The 19,481-nt window shown below is 47.2% G+C and overlaps 1 protein-coding gene across 1 annotated transcript; it reads right to left on the bottom strand.

The window, feature by feature from the left end:
* Positions 1–5,230: 5,230 nt before the first annotated feature.
* LOC125490717 lies at positions 5,231–9,909 on the bottom strand. The gene is made up of 2 exons (XM_048630876.1): positions 9,116–9,909; positions 5,231–5,914 (listed from the first exon to the last, which is right to left on the bottom strand). The coding sequence occupies exons 1-2, from the start codon at positions 9,881–9,883 to the stop codon at positions 5,390–5,392; spliced, it is 1,293 nt and encodes a 430-aa protein (XP_048486833.1). The 5' UTR covers positions 9,884–9,909; the 3' UTR covers positions 5,231–5,389.
* Positions 9,910–19,481: the final 9,572 nt, after the last annotated feature.

Raw genomic sequence — 19,481 nt, 5'->3', positions numbered from 1 at the left:
GTGAGGAAACCTGCACATCCAGTGCATTTCACTTATCCCAAAACGGCGATATGGTTCGCAACCTATCACGTGAGTACAAATGTCCTTCATTCCTTCGGTTAGGTTCAACGACCGGGCAACCTCACGTATCGTCTGACGCAGGTGCTGACCGGGCACGGTTGCTTCGGTGAGTACCTGCGCCGGATAGGGCGGGAGGTTGCACCGTCGTCTCACCACTGTGAAGGCAGCCTGGACTCCGCGCAGCACACACTTGCAGTGTGCCCAGCGTGGGAGTCCGAAAGGCAGACCCTGGCTAACAGGATCGGGCCGGATCTGTCACTGCCCTCAGTGGTGGCAGCCATGACTCGAGGCAAGGAGTGTTGGAAGGCCGTGGTCTCGTTCTGTGAGACCGTCATGGTCCAGAAAGAGGCCGCAGAGCGAGATCGGGAGAGGGCCGATCCAGCTCGGAGGCGACGGCGAAGGGCTCAGGCCAGGTGAGCCCGACGCGTCCCTGTAGCCCGGGAGTAAGAATAAGGCTACGGTATCTCCTGCCCGTCGTAGAAGGCGACCAAAAGGAGGTTAGGGGCTGTGGGCGGTGAGGACGGGGGTCCGAGCCGCCGCATAATAGCGGCCCCGGGAAGAGCGGCTGAGCATGTGGCCATGTACAGCCGCGCAGGTTGCGAAGGAGTGGGGAGACCTTGAGTCTCCCGGAGAAGAGCTGCGGCACAGTGCGAGGTGACTCCGGTGCGTTCCCCTGGAGATCCCGGAGCACCTACCTGCACTGATGGTGGCCACCGAGGGGGTTTTAGTGGGTAAAAATCCCACATATCCTGCCTTCCTCCCCCGAGGTCGGCGGGAATCTTCCTGAAGATTTCCCCCTCGTAAAAAAAAAAAAGGTTAGGTTAGGTTAGGTTAGGTTAGGTTAGGTTAGGTTAGGTTAGGTTAGGTTAGGTTCCCACCCGAAGGGTTCTCGGCTTGTCGTGCCGGGGGGGCTGAGTAGCTGTAACTGTCGAGTCTGCCGCTTTAACTCGACTGATACGGTGAAACCAAGAGGAACCCATGGGCGGCTAGCGTGCCCAGCCACGGGCATGCTTTTGCTTACGCCACCCGTAACCCTGGATGTACTGTGGTGGGACATCATAGGGTCGGGGGCCGCTCTCCTTGTGTGGGAGGGGCTGCGAGGAGAAAACCTCTGTAAAAAATCCAAGGTGGAGGCGGAAACGCCCGTGCGCGGTGCTATTTGATTAGTTTCCGGGCAACCCGTATCCCTTGGATATTTTCGAGGAACGGGGGCCGCTCTCACAGTTCGTGATAGGGGCCACGAGGAGACAACCTCTTCAAAAACCACGGGCGGCGGGTCTTAGGTCTGTGAATTCACAGGCTGCTAGACAGGCTTTTCTACAAGCCACCGCCGGCAAACCTGTTATCCCAAGGTGACGTGGTCATGTCTCGCGGCCTGGGACCAGGGAGCTTGCCTTAATCGGCCGGCTCAAGAGGAGAAAACCTCAATAAAAATCCTCAAGTTACTGGCGTTGTGGTACCTACGGGTCTAGCGTGGCGTCAGGCTCCTACTCGCAAGGGTAGGAGGCGGGGGAGTATCTCCGTCGTTAACGACCAACCCTGGAGAAGTCCCGCACTCCAGGTGTATAAGGGATATTTTAAAATGTTCATACTCGTGGGATCTAAACATGCAACAATCCAACAAAGATGAAGACGAAGTTGTAGATAGTAGGAGGCGTAGTTTAAGTAGGTTAAGTTTTGAGGTTGAGGAGGGAGAGGAGAGTAGCTGTAGCAGTAATGAACATTGTGCAAAGGCACACACTTTGGGCACTAAAGCGGGCGGAAAGCCCGCTGAGCAAACTGGACTGAGACCGGGTTCCACCACCCCGGAATCGGTTCAGGGCTCTGGCCAGGGCGCTCGCGCCAAAAAGGGAGGAAATAGGGACGGGGTCTCTGAGGGATCGATCCGAAGCGGCAGGGGTCGATCGCTGGAGTCTCCCGCCCATGTAAGCGAGGCTAGTGTGGTCATGCTAGAGTCTGCAGAATCTACAGACAGCGCGGAGAGCACTGCAGACGAGGAGAGAGTGGGTCCCTCTGGCAAATATTGGCAGAGTAGGTCCCAAAAACGCAAGCGATCTGCGGTCTTCGACTCTGGAAGCGGCTCAGGAGGAAGCCCGAGCGGTGTGCCTAACAAGATTGGCACACCCAAAAGGGGCCGAGGCAGGCCGCCTACCACTGGCCAATATGTTGGCTTAGCAAAGGCCAAAGCTGAACTCGCGGCAGCCAAGGAGATAGAATTACGGCTCCGCTTGGAAGAAGAGGTTGCAAACCATTCTCTGAAAGCCAGAGAGTCGTTTTCCCGGTTGGATCAGGCCATCTCCCAAACACTTGGGGATGGCGATAACAGGCTGTCTGCTGACTTGCAGACAGTTATAGCCAATAACTTGGATGTTATCATGGACGTGGGGAAAAAGTCCCGAAACCTAAAGGGCACCTTTGTGCGGGCGATAAAAGATTCCGTCGAGGCAATTTCCACGGCCGTGAGAACTCTTAGTGTTCGGACTACAAACGAAGAGGTGGCCAAACTGCAGGCTGATAATAATCGCCTGCAGTCCGAGGTTGAGCGCCTGAGAAGGGAGAACGAGGCACTCAGAGCGGAACAAGTGGACCTGCGAAGCGAGTTCCAGACTCTTCGTTCCGGCTTCGAAGCAGTGAATGGGCGCCGATCCCCCTCCCCTGCTCCTTTGGTAGGCCCTAGGCAAATAGAGGAGGCACGGCGGGTTTCACCGCCACGGACGGTACAACCAAGCAAATCCAGCCGGGCTGGACCGCCGGCGGAGCAGGTGAGACCGGAGTTCGCCGAGTTTGCGCGTGCTATAATGCTGGAAGTGGGGAACATGGTGGATGCCAAGCTCTCCTCACTAGAGTCGCGTCTGCCACCCGCTCCTCCGATCCGCCCACCGTTAGCTGCGGACAAAAAGAATGCGGAGACTGCAAAGAAGCAGATCCAGACACCCTCAGGAGAAATAGTGGCTGAACAACAACCAGGACCTAGCCAGGGGAAAAAGAAGAGCAAAAAAAGAAAAAGAAGCAAAAAACCTAGTGGGCCCGCACCAAATGTGGCAGCACCAGTGGACCAAGTGTCACCCTCACAACCTGTTCGTCCAAATAGGAACGGGGAGACCTGGACCACGGTTGTCAAACGTGGTGCCAAGAAACAAGCGCCAGTGTCCACTAAAGCGCCTACTAGGGAACCCCCAAGACGAAAATAAGGCCTCCACGATCCCAGGCAGTGGTGATAACTTTACAGCCGGAAGCGGCGGGCAGAGGAATGACTTACGCCAAAGTCTTGACTGAGGCGAAGTCCAAGATCGACCTCTCTAGCCTAGGAGTTTCAGGGATGCGGATTAGGAATGCAGCCACGGGTGCCCGCATCCTTGAAATTCCGGGAATTGCAAGCAAGCTCGCTGCCGACGCTCTAGCAGCAGAGATTGAAAAAGTTATAGGATCCGAGACTGTGAAAGTGTCTAGGCCCACAAAGTGTGCGAGTCTACGCATATACGGTCTGGATGACTCTTCAACCTCGGAAGAGGTGGTTGAGGCAATTGCCCTTGTCGGAGGATGCCCTAGAGAGCAAATAAAAGTTGGAGAATTACGTATGGGACCTTCCACCACGGGCAGTGTGTTGGCTAGCTGTCCCGTCGCTGCTGCTCAAAAAATCAACAAGGCTAAACACCTCAGGATTGGTTGGACGTCAGCCTCGGTAAAACTGCAGCCACCGAAGACAATGCGATGCTACCGTTGCCTTGAGGCAGGACACGTTGGCGTCTGTTGCAAGTCGGAGGTGGACCGCAGTAACACTTGCTACCGCTGTGGGCAGCCTGGCCACAAGGCCAGCACCTGCAATGCCGACCCTCACTGTCCCATATGCAGTGCCGCTGGTAAACCGGCCAACCACAGGGTGGGTGGCAAAGCCTGCGTTCCTCCCTCGAAGAAGCAGCGGAAGAAGACCTTGGCGGCCACACAACCGCTGCCTACCAGTGCCTCGGCTAATGCTGAAGCTGCAGCGGCGGTGGAAGAAACAATGTCCAGCTAGATGGCCCTCAGAGTTCTCCAGGCGAATATCAACCACTGTGAAAGCGCTCAGGACTTACTGTACCAGAGCATGGCGCAGTGGCTGATACACTTTGCGGTGGTGTCCGAGCCATACTATGTGCCTCCAGACTGGGTCTCGGACCGGGATGGAACGGTGGCCCTGGTTTCGCGGGGTGCCGTTGGCTCCCCTCCTTTTGAAAAGGTATCAAAGGGCAGGGGATGTGTGGCGGCACTGTTGGGCGGAATAGTGATCATTGGATGCTATTTCTCGCCCAACAGGAATGTGGCGGACTTTGAGCATTTCCTCGCGGAGCTAGGATCACTGGTTCTGCAAAGTCGACCATACCCAGTCATTGTGGCAGGAGACCTGCACGGGAAATCAGAGGCGTGGGGATCCCCGGTGCGCAATGAGCGTGCTGAGCCTACGCAGGATTGGCTTGTCCAGGTGGGACTTTCTGTTCTCAACCGGGGGTCAGAATGGACTTGTGTGCGTCACAATGGGGGTTCCATTGTGGATGTCACGTTTGCGAGTCCCGCACTGGAGTCCCGTGTCCAGGGCTGGAGGGTTATAGTGAATGTGGAGACTCTGTCAGACCATCGGTATATCCGATACGATGTCTCCGCAACACTGGATACCACACGCTGGACCAATATATGTGGTGCCGGCCCCCGGTGGGTATTACACCGCCTGGACCGAGAAGCACTAGAGGAAGCGGCCATCGTCCATGCTTGGGCATCAAGCCCGGAAAGCCTTCCGCATGTAGATGACGAAGCTAACTGGTTCCGGGAGACTCTGTCGCAAATATGCGATGCGGCTATGCCTCGCGCCAGACCAATTCCTCCCAAGAAGGAAATGTACTGGTGGTCTCCCGAAATCGCAGATCTACGCCGCGCGTGCATGTCGGCCCGCCGCCAGTACACCCGACACCGAAGACGAACCAGGCGCAGCAACGATGTGCCCCCAGACGCTGAAGAAATTGCCCTACTCACCGCTTATAAGGCAGCCAAGAAGGCAATTAAAATCGCTTGTCCACGCTATTGAGCGAGACATATGGAGGTCCTAACTAACTTTCCCTATTTTGGATTTTAATTAAAACCTCGAAAACGTTTTTATACTTGTATTTTAGACCAATATTTACAATGATAGATATACGAGTAAGTATGATTAGCGTAAGTAAAAAGGGAGCGGGGCATCGCGGGGCCCGCTTATATAGGCTTCGTGACGTCATCAGAGGGCAGGAGGAGGTGGCGCGTTCCGTCTCACGCATATGTAGAATTGGCGTGAACATAGTCCCCGCGCTTGAAGATTCGTTCTTCAAGAAATCTGGTCATCGTCGCCCTTTGGGAGTGGACAGAGTCTGGCAAACGGTCTTCGGATGCGACCCTTCAGAGTCTCGAGATCAGCGACTCGAGAGATGCCATCAGCGCCGGGATAGAGACGTGACACTCTGCCAAGTGCCCAGTTCAGAGGTGATGTGTTGTCTTCTTGGATCAGGACAAGGTCTCCGATCTGTAGGCTGGAGTGATTGGTTCGCCACTTGGAACGTTGCTGTAGTTCGCTGATGTACTCTCGCTGCCATCGTTGCCAGAAGTGTTGGCGAATCTGCTCGAGTCTGGCGTAGCGTCGTAGTGGACTGATGTTCTGTTCTTCCACGTAGGGTGACGGCAGTGATCTTAGTGGTCGGCCAATCAGGAAATGCCCTGGGGAGAGAGAAAGGAGATCTGTAGGAGAGGAAGACATGGGAGACAGGGGTCGGCTATTGAGGATAGCCTCAATTTGTGCGAAGAGAGTGCATAGCTCTTCGAAAGTTAAATTAGTGTTTCCCATGACTCTTTTTATGTGATATTTATCTACACAGACACCTGGGAAGGGGACCCAGGTAGTGTCGGCCTTTAACCGACTAAAAACCCCCAGTTGTGCATTTCTTGTTTTTTTTTTTTTTTCTTTTTTTTTTTTTTCTTTGTTTCACACAGTCACACTTACAATTATAATGGCAACAAACATTTGAAGGGTAGGGCCAGTGTCAGCTGTCTTCAGAGAACTTAACAGACGCCTGTCAGTGGCCACACACTCCTTTTGTCATCGCTGTTGTTTTGCCTGGTGTTAATGTGTGACAGTGTTCTTAAAACTATCTTAATTTTATTGGTTAGTTCTTATACAGATAATATTAATTCATGATATACTATACAATACCTACATATCAAAACTATACAATACATGCTATATACTATACATAACAAAACTATAAAATACATGCAATACGGTTTGGCCGTCAATATAAAATTAAAATCAAAATTCTCCTATTCCGCTCCATTTTGCGTTGCCAAAAGCCTTGATTGCTGGGCAACGACCTCTTTGTCCCGATTTTTTATTGCCATCTTTAGGTTGTACTCGAGGATCCGTTTCTTCGGTGCTGTTATTGCCGTTTTAGCGAGGTTGCCTATAGCGTCCTCGGTGTCATCCGCATAGTAGGTGCAGGCGGAGGTGTGCCTCGACAGCGCCACTACTGCGTGAGGTATGCTATCGTGCAACTTTATTTTATCTTTTGTTTTTATGATGATGACGGATTCGTACGTCAATCCCTGTGCTTCGTGTATGGTTAAGACGCGTGATCCCGTTCCTTCTCCAAACCCTTGGCTGGTCAGGGTCTCTTTTTCTTCCTGTGTATGCGTCAGGAATAGAGTGTTGGTTTGGGATTTTGGAATTGCTGCGTCTGTAAACCTTTTCAGCTGCAGGGATTGGATACGCGTTGTGGCTGCGTATATGCCTGAGTATACTTCTCTTAGGGCGTATGCAACATCCATGGGGTTTCTGTATGAGCACAACAGCTCCTGGGTGATGTTTGCTACCAGTGTTGGGCGACTGTACCTTAGTTCGAATAGGTTCTCTCTGTCTATGTACGGTAGCTGGTTGATGTCTCCGATTAGAGCAATATCACTGGCACGGGACAGGCGGGCGGCAATTACGATTGCCCCGAAATGGTTCATCAGGGCCTCGTCAATTATCAGGCGTTGGCATCCGACATGTTCTCTAAAGCCGTTTACTAGGACTGATGCCATCGTACGTACCCTAGTTCTAACCATGTCCCCGATCCTATGCGCTAGCCTGTTTCGTATATCGACGGCCGCCTCAGTTGTCGTGGTGATAATGGTGTCTTTGCTCACATCGAAGTTATTTACCACCCAGGTTGTCTTCCCACATCCAGGTACCCCGTTCACCCAAGCGATGGTGGGCATCGTCCAGCTATTCCAGGTAGCGTTAATGGTTTCCGCTTTTGCTAGGATTTTGTCCTCTAGCATAATCCTGGTACACTGAGCTACGACCACCATTTGGTTGTTGTGTGGGAGAGTGAGTTTCGGGATGTTGCGTTCCCAGGGCACGAATCCGCATTCCTCGCTATAAGCCGCCATATACGCTCCAGTCATTTTGCCTCTGAGGACTTGGCAACTACTGTTATCGTATATGCAGGCTTCGGCCTCCTCGAGTAAAACTTTTAGCCGGCTTTCGTTCTCTTGCCTGTAGGTCTGCATGATCGTTTTGCAGGACAAGAGATTTACCTGCTTTGTGGCGGTTGTAATTGCCATAAATTCGATGGCGGCATTCTCTAGATGGTCGTTTGAGGTGGTAGCTGTTTTCAGCTTCGGTGGGACCACCTGGCCCATATCCGCTCGAGTAATTTTCCTCTGGGCAAGCCTTTTTCCAGTTTTAGGTTCTCTGGAGATTTGGCGCCTCTCGGGTGTCCTCTGTGGTTTTCCTATAAGGCTTGAGGCAGCTGCTTTAAAAGCCTGGAGGAACCCTTGGACACGCCCTTGCGATGTTAAATTGTGCATCCTCCTTTCCATGTTCCGTTGTTCTGAAGCGGCGACAGCCCCAGCGGTCATCCTCTCCTGTAGGCGTTCAGATCCGGTGACCAAGTATTCGGCTTGTTGGTGGCAGTTGTCAATGCCCCTCGCAAGTATATGACCTTTGAGAAAGCTTAGATCTTCGCCTCTGTCCTCGTACACCACTATTTCATGATGTTTTGAGGCTTTTAGGCAACCCAGCTGGTCAACAATTTCGCCTTTCCTATACTCGATCACCATTGCGTCTACGCTTATTATCCTGGGGACGTTACTGTCTAGCGCTATCTCTCCAAGCTTACTGAGCCATGAGCATGCCTGAACGAACGGTGTGTCGTCGGCCCACTCGAATAGTGCGATGGTCTTGTTACGCCATCGCACTAGTCTGCAGGGCTGATTTCCCACTAGGGTTACTGGCAATGCGTCGTAGGCTTTACGCTTCATGGTAGCCTTCGATGTGCTCCCATTTAGGAGAGAGGCTAGGCCGGGTGATATGGCCACGCTCTTTCGCGCCCCTGAGATACAGAAGCTGATGCCGAGTCTTTCACTGCTTCCGTCCATGAACAGAGCCACGCTTCGGAGTCTTAGTCTAGCTTCTCCTTTTTCTCCACAATCCAACAGCTGATGTGTTGCTGTTTCTTTAGGAGTTGCTTGTGGTGGTGCTGTGATGGTTGTGACTGAGGCTTGATATACTGGTATTGATTGCGGGTCGGGGCGGGGTATGGTGCTGTTTCTCCTGGCTGCTACTCTGAAGACACGATCTGAATAAGATAGAAAATGAGGTCTATGCTTGGTGTCTGCCAGAATATCTTTTAATTCTGACTCCACCAAATTCCTGTCTATCAATGTCTCCAGATCTTGTCTTGCAGCAAGGAAACGGGGGCAGTCGAGAATTATATGCCAGACCGATTCAATGATGTTGGGGTCGCATTCACATTCTGTGTAGATTTTCCTCCAGGAGTGCAAAAAAAAAAAAAAATATATTATTAATAATATATAGGTATATATATATAAAAGATAAAATATATATATTATAAGCTTCCACATTGAGTAGTGAGTAGTTAAAAGATGAAGACAAAAAACAACCAAACTCTCACAATATATTGATCTCTCAAAAAGGCACGGACATAAAGTCTGTGGAGTGATAATAAAATATAAAAAAAAAAAAAAAAAAAAAAAAAAAAAAAAAAAAAAAAAAAATGTGATATTTAGCCGATTTTATGCCGGCTTCCCAGTAACCAGCAAAGTGTGGAGCGTAAGCTGGTATAAATTTGAACTTTATTGATTCATTGGTTGCAAAGTCAGATAGGGGCGCTGAATTTGTCTTTAAAAATTGACCTACTTCTTTGGATGCAGCAACAAAGTTTCTTCCATTGTCACACAAAATCTCTAGAGGTTTCCCCCTACGGCTAATGAAACGACGAAGGGATAAAATAAAAGCTTCCTTTGATAGTTCGCTTACAGCTTCTAAATGAATGCATTTGAATCTTAGACATATAAACAAGCACAAGTAACATTTAGAAGTTTTTGCGCCTCGTCCTTTCCTGCTAAGTATTGAAAATGGGCCTGCAAAATCTATTCCCACTGATTCGAACGGAAATGCTGGCGTGACTCGTTGCGTGGGAAGGTTTCCCATTAGAGGATGAAGTGTTTGACCCTGAAGTCGCCTGCACTTGACACAGCCTTTTACTACGCGCCTAGCGAGTAATCGTCCGTTTACCGGCCATAAGTTTTCCCTAACTGCGTACAGTAGCGCTTGAGGACCAGCATGCATTAATTCTTGATTATGCTTGTGTTCAAAAATTAATTTGCAGAAATGATGTTTTGCACAAATCAGAATCGGGTTTTTTTTATCGTTTTCGTAAGTTGAAAGATTCAATCTACCACCTACTCTTAGAATGCCGTTCTCATCTAGGAATGGATTTAGATTTATGATTCGATTTCTTGAACTTAATGGCCGTTTTTTCATTAGTGAATTAATTTCCGTTGGAAAGTTTTGACTTTGACATAATTTAATAAGTTCAAAATAGGACTTATCTAATTCTTCTAAGCTAAGATCACCGGAAAGTTTGGAGTTGGATTTCTTTATATTATGTATAAATCGTAAAACGTAGGCAAGGGAACGTACCAAACGCCTATATTTTGAAAATCGTTCAAAATCAACTACGGGTGGATCAGATGTAATGACAGCATGCGATTTTAATTCAGGTAATTCTGTCTTGATTGAAATTTTGAGTTGAGGCCATTGTGATTCTGCCTCTGTTAAAAAACTTGGACCTGTCCACCACTGATCTAAGTTCTGCAGCTGCTTAGCAGAAACCCCTCTTGAAACATGATCCGCGGGATTTGAATCGGTAGGAACATGACGCCAGGCATCAGATTGAGTAATCTCTATTATTTCAGCTACTCTATTGGCGGCAAAGGTTTTAAGACTGTTCGGACTCGTTTTGAGCCATCCTAAGACTACTGTGGAGTCGCACCAATGAACAAGCCTGGTGAAGGATAATCGTAGCGATTCAACGACCGCTTGGCATAATCTTGCAGCTAGAAGAGCACCACAAAGCTCAAGTCGCGGAATTGTGGATTGCTTTATTGGTGAGACTCTAGACTTTGCACAGAGCAAGCGAACAACTACTTGCCCACTGACATTCACTGATCGTAAGTAAACACATGCTCCATAAGCTAGCATGGAGGCGTCACTAAAGGAGTGCAGCTCAATTTGAACAGGGGAGTCTATTAATGAAAGTCGAGGGACTGATATTTGTTGAAGATACAATAGACCATTCCTAATTTTTTCCCATTCTTTTTTAAGTTCGTTCGGTACTGGATCATTCCAGTCAAGCTTTAGTATCCACAATTTTTGAATGAAAATTTTTGATTGAATAGTAAATGGACAGAGAATGCCTAGTACATCAAATATTTTAAGTGACTGAGACAATATTAGTCTCTTAGTTACTACTTTGTCGCTATCATTGCTATCTTGACTGTTGACTGGAAAGTATAGATTATCACATGAAGGGTTCCACCCTAAGCCAAGAGCACTAGTTGAATCACTTAGGGTGAGATTTTTTTGTAAATCTAGATTTGCAAATTTAAAGATAGACGGGTTGTTTGATCGGAATTTTCGTAGAGGAAAACATCCTTTGCTTAAAGCTTCTGATACTGACTCTAATATGTATAGTAGCTGTTCCTCAGTATCTGCACCCGTAATTAAATCATCTACAAGAAAATCATGCTGAATAATTGTTTTGACTAAGTCATCGGAGCACTCTTCTCCAAGCTGCCACAAACACCTTGTACTTAAGTAACTGGCGCTAGCAAAACCGTATGTCACAGTGTTTAACTTTAGCATTTTAATTGGTAGCGATTCGTCTTCTCTCCATAGTATCATTTGAAGATTCCTATCATCCGGATGACACATGATTTGCCTATACATTTTTTCTATGTCTCCAGTAAGAACGTATTTGTGCTGACGGAATCTTAACAGTATGGAGAATATAGAATCCTGAATATTCGGGCCTACTAGCTGCAAATTATTGACGGAAAAGCCTGATGAGGAGGGATTAGAGCCATCGAAGACGACCCTCAGTTTGGTGCTCTCGCTGTTAAGTCGAAAAACTGCATGGTGACATAAAAAGAACGAAGGTTCAGGTTTGACTCCGTTGAACTCCGAACAGTGACCCATGGTTGTGTACTCTTGTATAAAATCACAATATGCCCTTTTAAGCACCGGTTGCTTTCTAAATCGCTTTTCTAGGTAAAGAAGTCTTTTTTTTGCTACTTGGTATGAATCTCCTAAACAGTCAGGAGAATCTTTTAGTGGAAGGCGAACACAAAATCGCCCGTCGGATAATCGAGTTGTGTGTTGTAAAAAGTGTTTTTCGCATGATTGCTCATTTTCGCTTAAAAGCGATTTGCTTGGTAACTGTTCGAGCTCCCAGAAACGAGTTAATTCGTTGTCTAAACTATTAATAGGGGATTCGACTTCATTGCGTGAAAAATTGCATGTAAGTTCTTTGCTAGGTTCGCTACTCAAAATGATAGGACCGGAAACTATCCAGCCGAACAGCGAACTACGTAACCAGGGTTTATTTTTCCCCAATGACGTTTGATTATTAGTAATTATTTCCCAAAATAAATCTGCGCCTATCAAAACATCGATTGGTGCCGGCTGATTAAAAGTAGGATCTGCCAATTTGATATTGGCTGGGAGATTAAAGTATTTTGTGTCTACTAAAATCTTAGGAATATTACCCGTGAGCTCTGGCAACACTGGGCATGACATGCTAACTGAATAGTTAGTGTGCAAGGATTTGATTTGGATGGTACAGCGTTCGTCGAGAAAACTGCACTCCGTTTTACCTATACCTATGAGCTTGACAGTATCCATAGGCTGACCTTTGAGACATAATTTGTCCTTCAGTGCCTTTGAAATAAAAGTGGACTGGCTGCCGCTATCTAAAAGGGCGCGAACGGTCATAGTTTTCAAATTTGATGGGTTTATTATTTTGATTTGCGCAGTAGATAGATAAACCTGATTCGAGGGCTGGCAAGAAAGATGGGCAGCTAAGTTTGTTTGCGTTTCATTGTTTGGAGTAATGGTAGTGGTGGTCGGCCATCTTTCTTGTCAGGCGAACGCGCGCTCCGCCGATAAAAAATCGAAAGCCGACCTAATATTTTAAAATCGTGAGTGATTAAAGTTTTAAAGTGAAGCTAAAGTGTTGATAGTCCTGTGATATTGTTATCTCGGCGTGAAAACCGCGGAAACGTATTACAGTGATAGTTAATAGTTTAGTGAATCAGTGACACAAAACTACCCGCCATATTTTATTTATTGCAGGTCGTTATTTTATTAAGTGTTTTTAGTTTATTCTTCACAACACAAACACCACCACACCATTGATACCACACATGGGGCAAGCGCCGCGGTCCCCGCCTGTTCCGGCTCGCCGGCGCCGGCGGGGCCCGACCGCGGCGCCCCCGGGGGCCCCGGGGACCCGGCCGTCGATGGCGCAACACGCACCCGCCACCGCATGAGCGGCTCGGCGAGGAGGAGGCTGTATAGGCGGAGGATGCGGGAGGAGGCAGCCAGACTGGCGGCGGTGCCCCTGGCCGACATCGCCGCTCGAGTCACGCCGTCCAGTGCTGCTGCGGGTCGCTCCAATGAGTATGACCGTGGCAGTGCTACCGTGACTCGGGGGCACACGGGGGGTTCGATGCCGGCAGGGGGGCCACCCCTCCCAACACCGGCCAGGCCGATTCCCGCCTCCTCCACGGCTACACACAAAGCCCCCACCTCTGTTGCACACCCGGGTGCGTCCCAAAAGGGATGCCCCAGGTTAGTGCCGGGTGGTGGGCAACCGAAGACCCCGGCGAACACCAGCGCACGGGTCAAACGTATGCGGTCCGACGAGAAGGTGTCTCCAGCGGCGGGGGGAACGAGAGGTCCCCCAAAGAGGGCCTGTCTCGCTCGGCCCAAAGACCCCCAATCAGCAAGCCTCAATTACGCGGGCGCTCTAAAAGCGCACTTGAACGCAGTAATCGTGGCAGCTGATTGGCGAGAACTGTCCCCGGACCAGATGACGATCATCCGGCGGGCAGTTGAACTGAAACACAGTGAGGCTGTGAATGACCTCACCAGGGATGTAGTCCCCGCATTCGACCATTTCCCCCAGCAACTTGCTCGCGGGGGACTTAAATTGAGGTGCTGCGACGACTACACCCTGGACTGGCTGAAGGAGACCGTCAGCAGCCTCCCCCCCTTATGGGATGGAGGCTGCCAGTTGAAGGTCGTCGCGGCGTCGGAGATGCCCTCCTTTATTAAGGGGGCCGTGTGGGTGCCTGACTACACTGAGGAGTCAGTAGAAGCCCTGCGGTTCCACCTTTCGAGGGTTAACCGACGCTGGGTCGACCTCAACAGTTGGCGGCTGTTCTCCTCCGATATTAGGGAGGTCGAGGGGGTGCGGTGTGCCCTGCTTATATTTGGCATTCCGCAGCCCGAAGTAGAGCGCCTTGAGCTGAGGGAGAGGAAGCTGAGCTACAAGGTGGGCACAATACACGTCAGAGTGTCACAGGGCGGCGGTCAGGCAGCTGAAACAGCTGACGTGCTTGCGACCGCAGCCCCAAGTGCCCCCCCCGGGGACACGTGTGACGCGGTGACGGCGGTGGCGGACAAACCGGAGTCCGGTCGCGAGCGCAAGTCTTCGGGGTCGGGTGCGGGCGAATGGTTGGGCCTCGGGGCCCTTGGCATTCGGTCGCCCTCGACTCTGAGCTTGTCCTCGGCCACCGAGGAATATATGTTGGGGCGGGACGACGACCGGGCGACCACACCAACATAAACTTATTAAATATGTATAAGTACACTTACACATATAATATTAAATATATTTATAATATATAATATTAAATCTATATATAAAAAAAAAAAACAATAAAACAAAAATGACGTCGATTAAAGTGATACAAGCGAATATTCAACATTCGTACACTGGGGCCGCGGCTCTGCGACGTAAACTAGAAGAAAACCCGACCACCATTGCGCTGGTCACGGAGCCTTTACTTAGGAGGGGTAAGCCGCTCGAACTTCATCAAGGTAATACTTTTTATTGTAACTCTTTCTCCACTGTAGATTGTAGTAAAATAAGAAGTCTAATACTTATACCTAAATGTTACACTGCTAACAAAATTTCAAATCTTTGCACTCCGGACTTAACCGTGGTGGGACTCACATTGGACGAGTCGCACGCGAGGCGGGTGTTGTATATCGCCTCGGCATACCTACCTGGGGACGGGTCAATGCCCCCGCCCGAGCTTATCTCTCTGGTCACGGAATGTAAGATAAACAATATCCCACTCATTATAGGTTGCGATGCAAATGCGCATAGCAGTCTATGGGGCTGTAGGGAAACTAATAAAAGGGGTAGGGATTTACTCGAGTTCCTATTATCTAATAATCTAAGTGTTCTGAATAGAGGGTCCGAGCCTACGTTTGTCACGGCTCGTGCTCAAACAATTCCAGATGTCACTATTACTAACAGTCAGGCGAGGGACATGGTGGTAGGCTGGAGGGTGCTTCCAGACGTGTCCTGTGCGGATCACAGATGGATATCTTTTAAGCTAACCTCTATAACACCCAAACCTAGGCAATATAGAAATCCGAGGAAAACAAACAGAGTCGAGTTTCACGATCGTTTACTTAAGGGACTGAGCGACACTCAGCCGTATGATAACTTAAACACCTATAAGTTGATAGACGAAGCTGTTGACGAATTTACTAACATTATCGTTAAAAGCTACGAAGAATCATGTCCTTTAGTGACCGTGAGGGCGTCACCTCGCAAGTGGTGGTGCAATTCACTGGAGAAAATGAGAACAAATGTAAGAAAACTTTTCAATCGCGCCAAAAATACGAAAAAAGAGGAAGATTGGAAAGCGTTTCAATTAGCAAGAAATAAATTCAAAAAAGAGACTAGAGCAAAAACTAGGGAATCCTGGAGGAATTTTTGCGGGTCAATTAAAAGTGAAACTAAAGCTGCGAGGGTAAAAAAATGCATGTCAATTGACTCTCAAAATCAGCTAGATTCATTAAAAAAACCAGATGGCACCTACACAAAAAACGAAACCGAAAGGAACAGCCTCCTGTTGCTCACGCACTTCCCTGGCTGTGAAATGCTAGCGGAAGAGTCGTGTGATCAAGAACAGCTGTCACCAATAATTAATTCTTCTAGTTACGCTGAATCTATTGCGGCCGCCGTAATAAATGAAGAAAAAGTAAGATGGGCTATCACCTCTTTCCTTCCCTTCAAATCGCCGGGAGCAGACGGTATAGTGCCGGCTCTCCTACAGTGGGAGGTAGATATTATCTCACCACGGATAGTAGGTATCTTCAGAGCCTGTATAGCCCTCGGGTATATACCTAAGGGATGGAGGGAGGTGAAAGTAGTATTTTTGCCTAAAGCGGGTAAAGATGACTACACCTCTCCGAAAGCCTATAGACCCATTAGTCTGTCATCATTTCTTCTTAAAACTTTAGAACGACTGTGTGACAGATATATACGTGACGGTGCACTTTCCGTGAAACCTGTCCATCCTAACCAACATGCATACCAACCGGGTAAGTCAACAGAGTCGGCCTTACACGCAGTGGTAAGCAAAATTGAAAATTCAATATTGTTACAACAATCCTGCCTTGCAGTTTTTATCGATATTGAAGGAGCTTTTGATAAAACTATGTTCAATAGCATAAGTAATAACCTTAAAAATCATGATGTAGACCCGGTCATCAGTGCCTGGGTAACAAATATGCTTAAATCAAGAACAGTATCTTTTACTTCAACAAATACAATAAGATGCAAAGTAGCAAAGGGATGTCCGCAGGGTGGAGTGTTATCTCCATTGCTGTGGGTTTTAGTTGTGAATGATCTACTTTGCGATCTAAATAATAAAGGTTTTACAACAATAGCCTACGCCGATGACGTTACGATTCTCATTGGCGGTCTGTTTGTAAATACCTTATGTGAAAGGATGCAACTTGCACTGAACATCATAGAGGAATGGTGTCACAAACATGAATTGTCAGTGAACCCAACCAAAACGGAAATGGTTCTATTTACCAAAAAGACTAAGATAGGTAATTTAAAGCTACCTAAACTTTTTAATACAACCTTAAAATTAACAAATGAGGTAAAGTATCTCGGCATATGGCTAGACCACCGCCTAAGCTGGTCTAAACATGTGGAGAAAACCCTAAGTAAAGCAACAATATCCCTATACCAAACTAGGAAACTTGTTGGATCCAAATGGGGACTCAAGCCAAAGCTGTGTAAATGGTTGTACACAGCGGTGGTCAGACCTATAATAACATATGGAGCAGTGGTTTGGTGGCAAAGATCGAACCTCATTACTGTGAAAAACAAACTACGACAGTTTCAAAGGCTTGCATGCGTTTCAATCACTGGATGTATGAAGTCAACCCCAACAGCCGCCCTAGAAATAATTCTAGGACTTCCACCACTCGATATTATCATCAAGCAGGAAGCTAAAGCGGCGGCGATAAGGCTAAGTAACATGGGACTATGGTCAACGAATACTACTGCACAGGGACACAGTCGCATACTTGACATTGCCAAGTTGTCGGCTCCCGGGTCCACTGAATGCAGCGACACTACTATAAAGACGTTTATCTTCAACAGAAGCTACACTATCCAGCGAGATCAGTGTGGCACATCAGACGAAAACAATTACGACATCAATATCTACATTGACGGAGCCAAGAACAAGAAGGGCAGCGGTGGAGGTGTCTTCTGCCCGGAACTTAATTTACAATACTCTGTCAGCTTCGGGAACAAAGCTACTGTTTTTCAGGCAGAAGCTGCCAGCCTACTTGACGGAGCTACACAAATAAAAGACACAAAAAATAGCAATATCTGCTTCTACACAGACAGTATGGCTATTTTAGGTGCCTTAGGCAGAACTGTAACAAAATCTAAATTAATTTTAGAATGTCACAGAACACTGGAAAACCTAAGCATTTCAAATAATGTAACAGTACAGTGGATTAAAAGTCATAACGACAACATAGGAAATTGCGAGGCTGACCGACTAGCAAGAATGGGATCAAATACCCTACCAATAGGGCCAGAACCATTTATTAGTTTGTCATCAAAGGCAATAAGGCAAGTTCTCACCGATAAAACACTATCTGAACACAATCAGGAGTGGAAAAATCGTGTAGATTGCAGACAAACTAAAGCGTTTATTGTATCACACAACCATAAACTTACACGCTACTTACTCAACCTGTCCCGTAGTAATATATCATTAATGGTAGGATTATTAACAGGACATTGTTGCGTGAATAAACACTTATATACCATAGGTAACTCAACTAGTCCCTTATGTAGGACATGTAAGGAAGTAGATGAGACGGTTGAACATATTCTGTTAGCTTGTCCACCTACTACAGAAACAAGATTATCTATTCTTGGACCAACAGAGCGCCTACCTCAGCTATTACAACACCCAGGCCTGCTACTCCAGTTTACTCGGGAGCTAGGCTGGCTGAGCTGAAATCAAGGGGATATGTACAAAGGTTCCACTCGAGAGAGCCACGTACAGGAACTTCACCCCCTATGAGAATAGAATAGAATAGGTAGTGGTGGAATTGGACCCTTCCTGTGACGAAGGAATCACGACTCTATGCAATAAGGAATTGTGACGTTTTCTACAATGCCTACAAGTGCCCATTAGGCACCTAAAACTTTTGTGTCCAGGTCGTAAACAGTTTAGGCATAACTTTAACTTAGAAGCTTCAGATTTGCGTTGCTCAATTGATTTGGATAGAAATACTGGGCAGTCGTAAATTATGTGGCTGCCTTTGCAGATGACACATGTTTTATTCGGACTGTTATTATTTTTGTTGCTGTTGTTTTTTTCCTCGGTTATGCAGGAAAATGATTTTGAGCACGGCCTATCTTGTAGCTTCACTGAGGGTGAAGTGAGACTGATACGATTATTTTTTATCAACTTATTTTGGTGATAGGTTTCTAGAACATCGGCCCTGTCCTTTAGGAATTTATTAAACTGTTCCAATGTTGGCATATCTTGAAAGTTATTACGGCACTCCTCCCATTTCATGCTAGTATTGCCGTCTAATTTAGATGAAATCATATGTATAATGAGCGTATCCCACTGGTCAGTAGGCTGTCCTAAACTTGCTAACGCTCGCAAATTTTTATTGACACTGTCAACTAGTGATCGAAGTGCCTTTTCTGATTCACGTGATATCGGCTCCATATTAAATAAAGAATTTAAATGGTTATTAACTAACTGCCTTTTGTTATCATACCGCTCTGTGAGTAAATTCCATGCCTTTGAATAGTTTGAATCCGAGACTTCTAAATTGCTAATTACTCGAGAAGCGTCTCCTTCTAAGTAGGAATTCAAATAATGGAATTTATGCACAGGTTGAATACGGTCGTTTTTGTGTATTAGTGACGTAAACATATCGCGAAATTCAAGCCATCTATAAAACGAACCATCAAATTTAGCTATTTGAATCTGTGGTAATTTAAACCCCTGTAGATCCGATTGTTGACAATGAGAGGAACTACTCTCAAATTTATTACTTTCTGGCTCATTATTTGACGCATTTTTACTAGCTATATCTTGTGCGATTGCAATACAGGACACAAAACCTTGTTCAATAATTTCCCGCTCGGCCAATTCGGAATCAATTGTTGCTGAATTCACTATTTCAATTTCGGTTTGTAACTCTTCAAATTGACTAAACAAGTGTTCATGTTTCGCCGTTCTAACATTAAGCTCATTTAATTGGACAGAGTTTAACTTCGGTGTAGAAGAAATAGTGTTTAAGTAGTTTCTAAATTTTGTAACGCGGCCTTTCATAGAACTGCGCTTTGTAAGTAAATCGTCCAATTTAAGCATCTTGAATGAATAACAGTTATATTTCTTGGTTTTATATAGGTAATTTAATTAAACTTAATGTTAAAACATACGAAACACGGAACAAATACTGTGAAATTATCAACACGCAACCACAGTAGACC

Source organism: Plutella xylostella, chromosome 27 (assembly GCF_932276165.1).
Source record: "Plutella xylostella chromosome 27, ilPluXylo3.1, whole genome shotgun sequence".
NCBI classification, from domain to species: domain Eukaryota; kingdom Metazoa; phylum Arthropoda; class Insecta; order Lepidoptera; family Plutellidae; genus Plutella; species Plutella xylostella.
Note: the sequence above shows the minus strand (reverse complement) of the source record. Positions and strands in the feature narration are given on the sequence as shown.

What these genes read in the sequence shown, in the direction of transcription:
- LOC125490717 (XM_048630876.1), bottom strand. Translation starts at nt 9,883, where the DNA reads ATGAAAAAACGGCCATTAAGTTCAAGAAATCGAATCATAAATCTAAAT. An exon ending in TAAAATCGGCTAAATATCAC is followed by an intron (nt 5,915 to 9,115) that starts ATTTTTTTTTTT and finishes GATAAATATCAC; the next exon opens with ATAAAAAGAGTCATGGGAAA.